Genomic DNA, 12,410 nt, shown 5'->3' on the forward strand with positions numbered 1-12,410 from the left:
CTTGGTAATGCTTATCAAATTGAAGGGATTGAAATCAAAGGGCAACAGATATTAGAATCTGACTCAATAAACCAAGTAAAATTAGGCTTTTATTTTTTGTTGTTGTTGTTATGCTCACGCAAAATTCAAATCTTGCGTGAATTTTGGGACACCCTATATATCCTTGGGTGAAGATTTAAAAAAGTTCACTCTGGCCAGTTTTTCACAGATGGTTAGAGCATCGGCCTGCAGACCCAAAGGTTGAGGGTTTGGTTCCTGGGCAAGAGCACATACCTCAGTTGCAGGTTTGAGTCCCAGTCATGGCACAGTGGGAGGCAACCAGTCAATGTGTCTCACATCAATGTTTTTCTTTCTCTCTCTCTCTCTCTTTCTCTTCCCTCCCTTTCACTCTCTCTAAAAGTCAATGGAAAAAATATACTCAGTGAGGATTAAAAAAAAGAAGTGTAATTTATACATAGGATAAAACACTTAAGAAAGTGCATAGCTCTTTTTGACATATGTGTACACCATCTACTGCAATCAAGCTCACTTCAGAAAACCACCACCAATTTCTTTCTAGGGCATTGATGGCTTTAACAGTACTTAGCCCTCCCTTGTCAGCATCCAGGTATCCCTGGTTCGATCTGTGTAAGTTAATGTTCCAGTTCCAGTTGCAGGAAATGCCCCACCATTTTTTTTACTACAATACACTGGCAAAGCAACGACCAGCACTGCACAGGGTAGGAAATGAGTCAGGAAGAACATAATGGCTTGACTGGAAAGCTAACTAACCATATATCCTTGGTCTGCCAATTGAGTGAGGATATTAAGGAAATGTAAAATTCAAGGAGGAATTCTTTTTTCATCTTCTCCAAGTTACCAGCATGTTTATACTGGGAATAAATAATAGAGGAAGGTGAAAGCAGCCACGTAAATGAAAACTCCCTAGAACTAAAAGCAAACTAAACAAAATGCAAACTATAGTGGGCCAAATAACAAACTTGGGGTTTTTTGTGGCGTAAGCAATCTCCAAACTGAAGTTCATAAATTAGGGAACAGTTTCAATGTACTAAGGAGCAATTTGCATAAGAATAGTATTTAAAAATATTTTCTAAGAGTTGTCTGTGCTTTGTTGTTAGAATTTGGTGCCAACAATCAAAAAATAACCAAACAAGCCTCAGATATTTTCTTTTTACTATACCCATGTCCAAAAATTACAAAGTATCTTTAACACAGTTTTCTCTGCCATTTCTCATGTGAGTCAGTAAAATGGGGTAAAATATAATTGTAATATTATATAAGGTAATTAACTTTCCTTCAATAGCTTAATCTGTTCCCAAGTATTTCTGTTCAAAATGTGTAGGTGTAAGAGGATGAACTTCAGCAGTTAAAATTGTGATCTCTGGAAACTCTTGAATGATTGATTTGGCACCATGAGGTGTGGAGAACAGACCAAGTAGGATGATAATACTGGGTAGAACTCCGTGTTCGATAAGAACCTTTACAGCTTCAGTTACAGTATTTCTAGTGCCTCTTCTCATTATGTTAGACCCCACAATTTCCCTTCTCAAACTTCACTCCTTCCTACTGTACCCTGTCGGAGTGGTCACCCTGTATTATATGGCAGCTGATTCAGTCCCTCTTCCACAAGTCTGGTCAGAAGATCCCCAGAAAACATGAAGTCCCTTCTGCTGGCTGCTTGTCCTAGATCTGCAGCTCCTAGATCTCTCATTCATGGGTAGCAGCTTAAGCCGAACGATAGGTTGGCTGTCCCTTAGGAGGGAGTTGCTGGCTGATGACTCATAGTGCCACTGCCACTGTTGCTCTCAGGGCGGAGGCTGGCGCAGCCCCAGGCCTGGGAGCCCCCTCCACTGGTGAGGAGAGTCAGCTTGGCCTTGGAGGCGCTAGCTCTCCCCCACCCCCTGCATGATCCAGGATCAGGTCCCCAGGTCATGTACAGGTAGAATTTACTTGTTGGCTACAACAAGACATGGAGTCCAGAACTGTAAATCCATGGCCATATACCGGGCCCCAGGCTGTCCGTCGGATTGAAGTCTTGATTGATTTTGGAACATTCTTAGCTGTCATATCTTGTACAGCCTGTGTGGTGTTCTCCCACCCCCATCTGGGACTCCACTGACAGGTACTAGGCCCTTGGGTGCCACATCTATGCTTTGCTCTGTTTTTCATTCTTCTTACTTTTTGCTGTTTCACCTTGGATATTTATCTTTTTTATTCATTCTCACCTGAGGATATTTTCCCATTGATTTTTAGAGAGAGTGGAAGGGAGGGCGAGAGAGAGAGAGAAACATCGATGTGAGAGAGACACATCGATTGGTTGTCTTCTGCATGTGTCCCAACCACGGCCGGGGATTGAGCCTGCAACCAAGGCATGTGCCCTTGACCAAAATCAAACCTGGGACCCTTCGTCCACAGGCTGACGCTCTATCACTGTGCCACTCCAGTCAGGGCTAATCCTGTCTTCTGTTGCTCCTGCCACTGGGTTCTTCATCACGGATACTGCATTTTTCAGTTCTAAAATGTCAAACAGACATTCTAACTGTTGAAATTCTCCATTATTGTATCTATTTTGTTCATGTCCTTCACTGTCTTGAATGTATACATTCTCTGGTAACTCCAATTTCTTAAATACCTGAGTCTGTTCCTGTTTTCTGTTTTTTCTCTTTCTCTGTAATTTTTTTAATTAACATTTTAAAATATATTTTTTATTGATTTCAGAAGGAAGGGAGAGGGAGAGAGAAATAGAAACATCAATGATGAGAGTGAATCATTGATCGGTTGCCTCCTGTACACCCCCTATTGGGGATTGAACCCGAAACCCAGGCATGTGCCTTTGACCGGAATCGAACCCAATACCCTTCAATCTGCAGGCTGATGCTCTATCCACTGAGCCAAACCAGCTAGGGCCATGCTCTGTAATTTTAATTTGGATGCTGAGCGTTGTCGTGACAGCTAAGAGACAGGCGGAGGAGGCTGCCCAGGTCAGGTTACCTGACCCTACACAGGTGCGGCCTGGGGACAAAGCCGAGTACTTCCGGTGCCTGCCACACGCTTGGTCCGGAGGGCAGAGCCCATAAGATCCTTGCACAGCTCATTGAGGCAGAGTCCCTACTGACATTGGGAAAGTGCCAGGAGGCCCCAAGGTGCCCCGCCTGGGCTCAGTTCCACAGTGTGGCCTTCCCTGCTGGTGGCCATGGCCATGCTGCTCACCCACCTCAGGGTCCCCCACTGTTGTACAGCAGCAGCAGCAGCGCGAGGCCCCAGAGGTTTCATGAAGAGGACAGAATTCACAGGGAGGCTCCCCAACCTACCCAGAGTCCCCCATGTACTATGGATGCCTCCTGATGGGGACTGTTGGGAGGCAGCAATTTCAGATGTAGGTGGGGGTCCCAGGCTCCCCTATTACAGTGGGGGAACAGCCACAGAGAGCACAGCGCCAGGGCTCAGAGCTACAGGGTCCTGCCAGCTCCGAGAGGAAGAAACATAGCAGGCCAAAGCAGGTGTTTCTTTTCCTTTATTTAAAAAAATCATTTGGGGCGTGGGGGGAGGTGTGAGGAGGGCACACCTTTCATGGCTTCAGGGAGAACACAGTTTCCAGAAGGAATCACAGGCAGAAATACATGGGGAGAACCTGGGAGTAAAGGGAGGGGCTGCGCCCTCCAGCACCTCTGGGCAGAGCGCTTACTTGGGGGCTGGATGGGGTAGGGAGACAGTATGTACAGGTGGGCAAATGGGCAGGGCCCCATGGGCCCATGGGGCAAGTGGGCATGTGCCTGGCCCACATCACTGCCCCTCCCAAGCAGACCTGCTGAGGCCTGTGCCCTCAGCTGCAGGGCTGGGAGGAGCCTGGCAGGAAAGCTAACCTGTAGGACCTTGAGGGGTGCAAAACCCCCAGGGTCCTATCCCCTGAGGCTCAGGTCTGCATCCTGAGGCCCGAGCTCAGGGTGGCCTGAGCGCCCCCAGTGAACAGACTAGAATAAAAGGAACAGAAGATCCCAATCAAACGCACGAGAGGCGCTCCCACACCTTACTCCTACCAGGTGAATAAAGGGGAACCAAGATGCATTGCCATGTGCAGTTACACAAACAAAATGACGGCCTACATGGTCCTACCGCCAGGCAGCCCAGAGCTGCAGGGGTGGTGGGTGGGACACCACACCCAGGGGATCCCCTCACCCCCGGTCCTGAGGGATGTCTCACAGCCCTGCCTGCCTGGCCACCTCCTGGCTCCTCTGAACAGGCAGCCATGCTCACCACTACAGAGACGCCCAGAAACGTGGCCAGGGGTAGACACGGTGTGGGGAGTCTGCCGGGGCTGGTGTGGGGCGGGGTGGTCCACTTGTCTCAGGCGGCTTCGAGCTGCTGACCTCACGCCCACGTGGGTTCTGGGCGCCTAGGTGTAGAAGATCACCTCTGGGATCTGGCCGTCCTCCACGGATGTGCCGTTGTTGTTCCCGGCCGCGTAGCAGAAGGTGAAGCATGTCTTGGCCCCCGTTGTTGGCGACTCGTGGGTCACCTTGCGCAGGCCTTTGGTGCCGTAGTGGGAGTCCGGGCCCTGTGGTGTGGGGCCATATTGTGATCAGGACACCCCTCCCCAGGACTGGGGCAGCCACTGAGCAGAGGGCAGGAGAGCCCCACAGAGTGTCTGCTGTGGGACCTCAGGGTGGCAGGTCCTCCAGCCCCTCTGAGCCCCACGCCATCCGAGATGAATGGGGGGTCAGGGTCCTGGAGAGAAGATTCTGGTTTCAAGGTTGAGGTTAGTGTAGAAGGTCATGGTGGAATCCAGGGTAGGGCTTAGGGGTCAAAATTAAGGTCAACGTGGGACAGAATTGTGGTCCTGGACAGGGTTTGGGGATCAGAGTCAGGTTCAGATGTTGGGGTCAGGGTCTTGGATAGGGTTCAGGGATCAGATTTGGGGGTCAATATTAGGGTCAGGGTCCTGGATAGGACGAAATGGGGCAGTGAGATTTCATTATGTTACTCAAAACGGCACACCACAATTTAAAATGAATGAATTATTTTTGGAATTTTCCACTTAATTTTGGACCATAGACAACTAAAACCACAGGTAAGGTGGGACTATTGTACTACCCAAACTAGAATTCTAAGCCGTTCAAAAGTTAAACACAAAAGACAGATGAAGTAAAAAGAAAATGAACAGTGTTCAGGGATCAGAGTTGGGGTCAGAGTCGGGGTTCTGTGTGGGGCAGAGCAGGGTCAGACACACCTTGAGCGTGGCACAGGCTGTGTAGTTGACGTTGGGCAGCACCTCCACCGGCTCCTTGAACATGACTCGGAAAGTGCTGGCGGAGCCGTCGCAGCTGAAGCCCGTGTCATTCTGGCCCAGCACCGTGTTGCTGTCTGTGTGGATGATCTGCAAGGGCAGAAGCCAGATACTTCCCACCCAGGGCCTCCCTCCCTCTGCCTCCACCCATGGGACCCCACAGGGGTGGGGTGTAAGGGAGGGCTAGACGCCACCCCAGGCCTGACAGCACAAGGTCCATCTAGCCTGTGACCCATAGGAGGCCCATGGGGTTGGGGGGCATAGTCCCCTCTGAGGGAATGACTCCAGGACATGCCCTCCATATGTGGTGTGACATGGCACAGACCCTAATAGAGGAGAGATGGGGACCTGAAGGGGGATCCTGAGAAGGGTGGGGCACATGGGAAGGGTGGGACTGGGGTGGGACAAGGGGCAGAGCCTGGTCTGGGGTGGGATCAGGGGACCTGATGTAGGGTGGGGCCTGGACGTTGGGCAGCACCTCCACCGGCTCCTTGAACATGACTCGGAAAGTGCTGGCGGAGCCGTCGCAGCTGAAGCCCGTGTCATTCTGGCCCAGCACCGTGTTGCTAGGGCGGGTGGGTACCTGGATGTTCACTTGATAATCTGTGGGCCCATGGATGGAGCCATATAGTCCAAAGCCAACCACAAAGATGCGCTTGTTGACCGAGAACCTGAGGGACAGAGGAACAGGTGCTAAACTCAACCAGAGGGCAGCAACCAGCCAGAGCACACAGGCACAGGGGCTTCCACCTCGGTGCTGGGGTCTGAAGACCTCCTATGGTGGGGCTGACTCCTAGAGCTCCTTCCCTGGGCCCCCAGCAGCTACGCTCACTACCTCACTCCTGACAACCAGCTCCCTCATGCCATCCCCAGCAACCCTACCCAACATCCTGTGCCCATTGCCGACCCATTCCCACATCCACACCTACCTGATGCGGTCACTTGTGCCACTGTAGCCCCAGCGGCTTTCCACCTGCTGGAAGTGGTTGATGCTACACTCCTCCCCACGGAGGCAGCAGCTGGGCAGGTCGATGAAGTCCACACGGGGCTTGGGGTTGACGGTGAAGTGCAGGAAGAGGCTCACCACCTCGCGGTCCACAAGGATGCCTGACTGTGCAGGCCCTGCAGGCACAGAGGGCAGGTGGATCGGGCTGGGGTGGGGTCTGGCTTGAGGTTAAGGACAAGGTAGGGAAGGCTGGGGTGAACCCCAGCACACAGAAGACACTGGAATGCATGGGCATCTCAAGTCCACAGCTCCTCAGAAGTGACGTTGGATTTTCTGCAAAATGTTAAGGGTCCAGGTAGCCCTGAGATAGGACTGTTCTGCTCTGGCACTTGGGGAGGGGTCGACGCAGACCTGGGGTTGATGCTTTGATTAGCTGGCTTATTGGGCAAAATGGCCCCAGGTCTCCCTGCCTGTACCAGGGCCACCCCTCAAGCCCACCCCTAGTTGACAGAACAGGTGGCACCTGCCTGTCCACACTCAGAGCCATCAGTAGCTAAAAGTGGTCTGGGGCAGCGGTCGCCAACCTTCCGGACCTCACGGATCACCGGTTGGCGACCACTGGTCTGGGGAATCCTGGCCAGGCAGTCCTGACAGACAGGGAGGTGACAGGATCTGCCTTAGGCTGGGAGCGGGGAGGGGAGAATCCAGACAGTAGCTATGGAGGCCACATGCATACAAGGACAGGCAGGGCTGGGGCAGAAACCAGGGCCTGGGACCCTTACACATGCCCTGCTCATCGCTCTTCCACCTCCAGGTCAGAAGGCAGGACTCAGGCCTCAAGCTCTACAAGAATGACTTATTTTCTAACTCGGAATCCATTTCTGCAGAAGGTTGGCCACAGCATCACTCACAGCTCCCACAGCCCAACACATCAACAGAGACCTTCACAACAGGGGCTTGGCACACCTATGGGTCAGTGAATAAGGACGATACAAGACTGAACGCAGAATGTTGACCACTGGTTTTTTAATCTCTGCATAGGAAATGCAGAAAGAAAAATACATCCAACCTCCACCCATGCAGCCAGAGGGGATTCAAATGTCTACTTTCTTGTGTTTTCCAGTGGAACATAAGCCGGGGATTCTCTAAAACAGAGGGACAAAGGGCCGAAGCCTGTGGGGCCCACAGCAGAGAGTGGGCCAGAGACCCAACTCAAACACAGGACACAGTCATTCCCAGCGCTTTCAAGCTGGGGGGGCGGGGGGCGAGGAAATGATACTTCCAGAAGGTGTGTCCTGTCAAAGGGCCTGAGACCTGGGGGCTCTGGCAGCCAGCTAGGCTGGGGGATCTTGAGGAGAGTGGTTTTAGGGGTGAAAGCCAGTCTAGAGGGAGGGCCCAGTAAGGGCCCCGTAGGTGTCTTGGTACGGGACAATCCAGTGCTGCACCAGGGGTCTCTCAGGGGGCACCAGGGGTCTCTCAGGGGACACCAGGCGAGGTATGAAGACATCTGTGGTGGTTATGACTGGGGGTGCTCCTGGCCTCAAGTGGATGGGGGCCAATATGCACTGGCCACAGGCCTGCATCACAGAGCCCCATCCAGAACCTTCTAGGCCTGTTTGGCTCCAAGGCTAAGGCCTGGCACCAGCCAGGAGACTGACATTACAGGGAGGCCCAGTCCTGGGGGATGGGGTTCCAAGTCAGCTGCTCAAATGGCCCCAAGATGTGGGCATCCACATGGGGATGGAGGCACGGTCAGGGCCACCACATCAGCCTAGACCCAGGCCCTGCGCAGGGTCACCACAACCCTGGCCATTTCCCACCCCTTCACAGGCTTGTCAAGGACACGGAAGCTGGAGCCCAGCCCCCGGGATGTGAGCCCAAGACAGGGACCCTCAGTGGCCGGTACACTCACACACGTGTGTGGACACAGGAGACACAGCGGGAAGGAAACATCGAGATGTGGGATGGCTGCATGACATCTGTGGGTCGTGCTGTGTTTATACATTTGTGAACAGTCCAAGCTTCCCATCAACATGAAGAGTGTCCTTAGCACAGAGGGGCACACTGTGTTCCTGGCGGGGTTCTCAGGCCGACATATGGCTGGTGCCAGACCCGGGGGGACATGCAACTGAGTCACATTCAGGGTCCTGGCAGGTCACGCTCCTCCGGAGCGGCTCCTGCTCCCCCTGAGCGTTACCTGCGGCAAACTCCTCGATGGTCATCAGTGGGAAGCGGATGAGGGCCAGTGCCTTGCCCAGGACCTTCCGCTTATTCTCAGGTGTCACCTGCAGCTGCTGACGCTGACACTCGGCCTCAGACCAGCGGACAACGGCGCTGAACAGGCGCACCTCACGGATGCCCAGCGTGTCCCGCTCCAGGACGGCCACCAGTGTGTCTGCGGGGGACAGGGGAGCCACATCAACGTGGATGCCATGGTCTCAGCCAGGGAGGGTCATTGGCACACCGCACAGCCTCTGCTTATGCTGGTGACTGAGCTTTCACCGGCTCGTGGCCACGCCCATCCACCATCCTGTCACTGACAGCAGCAGAGTGGGTGGGCCAGGCAGCAGCCCTCTGGCCCGCACCACCTGGGCCTCTGCAGGGGGAGTGTGCCCACCCTGCCTTCAAAGGGTGGAGCCAGGAGATAAGGTGACCTCTCCCAGGTGCCCACAGGCCTTACCCAGGTCAATATCCGTGAAGCCCTCTGCGGTGATGGCATCAGCTGTGTTTTTGTCGATGTTCTCCAGGCACAGGCTGGCAAGCTGTGGTTCGTCAAACAGCCGGGCCTACGAGGGACAGCACATCAACAGCCAGCCCCGACACAGGATCCAAGACAGATTTCCCGGTTCAAAACTTGTCACAAATTTCAAGTCTTAGGGCCTGGGTGCCCGCACAATGTCAACCCCAGAGGCCGGGAGATGTTTTCCAAGTTTACAGACTTACGTAACCACTGCCTGGGTGGAGGGTCCAGTGAAGGAAGGACCCTGCTGGGCCTGTAGTGGTTCAGGGATGAAGGCAGAGGCAGCAGACAGGGCTGACCCAAGGGAGGTGGGCCCCCGGGGAGAGGACCACACAAAAGCGCTGTGCCCCTGCCCATCTGAGATTGTTCCACCAGGAATGGTACACAGGACAGGGGTCAGGGAGGAGAGAAGATTCTGACCACTTCTGCCCTGGAAGCTAACCCCCGTCTAACCGGTTCTCCGCCCGGGCCTGGTGAAGACACTCCACATGGCCCACATCTCAGCAGATGCCTGGGAGTAGGCCCCACACCACAGTTCCGACCCTGGCAGTTCAGAGCGACTCAGTGAGTAGCTGGTCAGGGCCCGGGCCCAGGTGCCACCTCAGCAAGGGATTTGCAATCTAATTTGTCTGTGACTCACCACAGAGAGGGCATCCCCAGCCCCCCATGCTCTCCTGTGCCCAGGCCTCCTGGTCCCCTACAGCCCCATCAGCCCACCAGAGCCAGCTGACTACACAGAGCCCGAAAGGGACCTTCTCAAAAAAACATGAACGCCTTCCTCCCCTCACCTGAGCCCCTGAAAAGAGGGCAAAGCTAGTGGGAGCCCTGCCTGCCAACAGGCTGCCAAGGCACCTAGAAACTCACCTAAAAAACTCAGGAGGCCCCCAAGGCAAAGGGGTGGGGCACTCCCAGGGCATCAAAACCTCAGACATCCACCCACCCACCCACCTGTGCCCCAGCCAGGCTCCTGCACCTGCGTCAGCAGCATGAAGGCGTTATCCGCCCGGAGGTTCTTCTTCAGGAACTCCACACAGTGGGCCTCCAGGGCAGGCACTGCGTACTTCTTGGCGGTGTACAGTGTGGTCATGACTGTCTCGGGCCCAATCTGAACCTCATCCGAGTAGAGAAACCTGGAGGGGGGAGGGATGTGGGTGGCTATAAGGCAGGGCCCTAGGGACCCTGGTGCCGTCAGCCCCCCTGCAAGAGCCTCCACCAGCCTCCAGCCCACTGGGCTGGCCCCGAGGGACCTTCCAGAACCAGCATCTGTTGCCCTCCAACCTGAAGACATGACCCAGCAAAGGCCATTACCAGTGAAAACCAGCGAGAAGCTAAACCATCCACACGCCCACACGGGAACACGTCTACCGCAGGCCTGTTCCTTTCCCATACGGGACACCAGGGCTGAAGGCCAGCACGGGTTTGGCGGGGACACAGGGACATCTCCACATCGCCCAACCTGTGCAGCTGGCCTGACAGCAAAGCTCAATGAGGTCTGGACAAATCGCAGACTCTCGTGGACACTATGACCACCTGCCATTGGCCAACTCAATGTAGGTCAGAAGTGAAGGTCGACAAAAATAAAATGGTGAGGCCATGGAGACATCAGAGTCCCGTACATGGCAGGTGTGCGTGCAAAATGGAGCCCAAACACAGCCTAGCAGCTGGGGCCCATGGGGTGGAGAGACCTGCACCCCAGGAGGCAGGGAGGCTGTCAGTACGCCATGGCACCCAGGATGGCCTCCCTCAGAGTGGCCCACCCCAATGTCAGCAGTGCAGAGGGGACAGACCCAAGGACCAGTGAGCCCCTCACACCAACAGTGATGGTGCCAATCCTCTCAGGAGACCACTGAGCAGTATTCATCCAAACCGAGAGAAAGAGAGACAGATGGAGAGACAGGGACAGTCAACCCTCAGGCAGGGTTTGGCAAACTGCAACCTGTCACCTGCTTTTGTTTTTTATTTTTTTTATGAATATCTCTACTTATTTTTGTAAATATATTTTTATTGATTTCAGAGAGGAAGGGAGAGGGAGGGAGGGAGGAAGGGGGGGAAGGACGGACGGACATCAATGATGAGAGAGAATCACTGATGGGCTGCCATCCTGCATGCCACCTACTGGGGATCGAGCCCTGACCAGAAATCGAACCCATGACCTTGTTTCCTGGGTCGATGCTCAACAGCTGAACCACACCCACCAGGCTGTTCTCTGACATTTTAAACCATCAGGCTGTCATTCTGTTCCCTCAGCTGAGAAACATTGGAAAGTCTTACTTGAGTAGCGCCAGGAAGGCAGCCGGCTCCACGTCGGGCAGTTCAATCTCGGTGGACGTAGTAGCCATGCCCCCATTGAACATGGCATCAAAGACAGCACTGCCCACGGCCAGCACGAACCTAGAGTGAAGAGCAGACCTGGTTACCCTCCGTGTGGCCCACCTAACCCTGTCACCCAAGCCTGGGGCTGTGGAAAGGAGGGGTGGGGATGTGTAAGGCAAGTGTCCCCACCAGACTCTCCCCATGAGGTGTTCTCTCCAGGTCTGCAAGGCTCCGGTATCAGACCCCTTCCCAGGATCTCCACTGTGGCAAATGCTGGGCTCTGAGCAGCCACCCCACTCAGAAGCCTCCAAAGTCCGCAGACATCACAGAGCCGGTCCCACATCGCACCTCCCGGCCTCTGCTCGGTGCCTGGGTCGCCCTCCCATAGCACCCGGCCAAACCCTGCCTTAGACTAACCTGAGGCAGGATGCTGGACCAGAGGCTCACCCCACACAGACACCATGCCCAGAGCATCCTGGTGGCAGATGCTTCCAGAAGAAAGGCATTGCAGAGCAAGAGGGGCATTCGATGGACCAAGAGCGACAGGAGGTGAAATCATGTCCCCCATGGTGGACGGCTTAATGCCTCTGCCAGCTCCCTCCTCCATTCATCCATTCACTCGGTCACCCACTCGCTCAGCTATGCACACATGCACTCACTCACTCACTCACTCACTCATTCACTCTCACTCACTTACTTTACACACATCTCCCCTGTGCTTGGGCTTTGGGCACCTGGGCCCCCGCCTCCTTGGAAGAAGGCAGACACAGGTCAAGGGCGCAGACGGCCTGACAGTGAACTAGAAAGGAGAAGAACGCAGACACAGGTCAAGGGCGCAGACGGCCTGATAGTGAACTAGAAAGGAGAAGAACGCAGGGCGGTGAGGGGAGTGAGGGTCAGGAAAGGCCTGGCAGGGACAACTGAGCTCGCTGAGTGGGTGGGGCAGGGCGTCGAGGTCAAGGGAATGGCAGGAGCACAGGAGGCAGTGGCTGTGAGGAGACCTGTAAATGCTGCTGAGAGGGACTCACCCACTCCAGCCTCCTGCCTGGGTCTTCAGCTGTGAGGACCCAGCCTGCCCTCCAGCCAACTGTGAACCCTCCTAGGACCCATCCACGGGGCCAGAGGGT

At 54.5% G+C, this 12,410-nt stretch overlaps 1 protein-coding gene across 1 annotated transcript; it reads right to left on the reverse strand.

Annotated features, from left to right (window-relative positions):
• Positions 1-3,496: 3,496 nt before the first annotated feature.
• BTBD2 (BTB (POZ) domain containing 2) lies at positions 3,497-11,587 on the reverse strand. Its single transcript, XM_005866719.2, has 8 exons — positions 11,242-11,587; positions 9,944-10,100; positions 8,911-9,016; positions 8,428-8,625; positions 6,214-6,406; positions 5,868-5,955; positions 5,228-5,374; positions 3,497-4,555 (listed from the first exon to the last, which is right to left on the reverse strand). The coding sequence occupies exons 1-8, from the start codon at positions 11,484-11,486 to the stop codon at positions 4,394-4,396; spliced, it is 1,296 nt and encodes a 431-aa protein (XP_005866781.1). The 5' UTR covers positions 11,487-11,587; the 3' UTR covers positions 3,497-4,393.
• Between the last annotated feature and the right edge of the window lie 823 nt (positions 11,588-12,410).

Source organism: Myotis brandtii, unplaced genomic scaffold (assembly GCF_000412655.1).
Source record: "Myotis brandtii unplaced genomic scaffold, ASM41265v1 scaffold236, whole genome shotgun sequence".
NCBI classification, from domain to species: domain Eukaryota; kingdom Metazoa; phylum Chordata; class Mammalia; order Chiroptera; family Vespertilionidae; genus Myotis; species Myotis brandtii.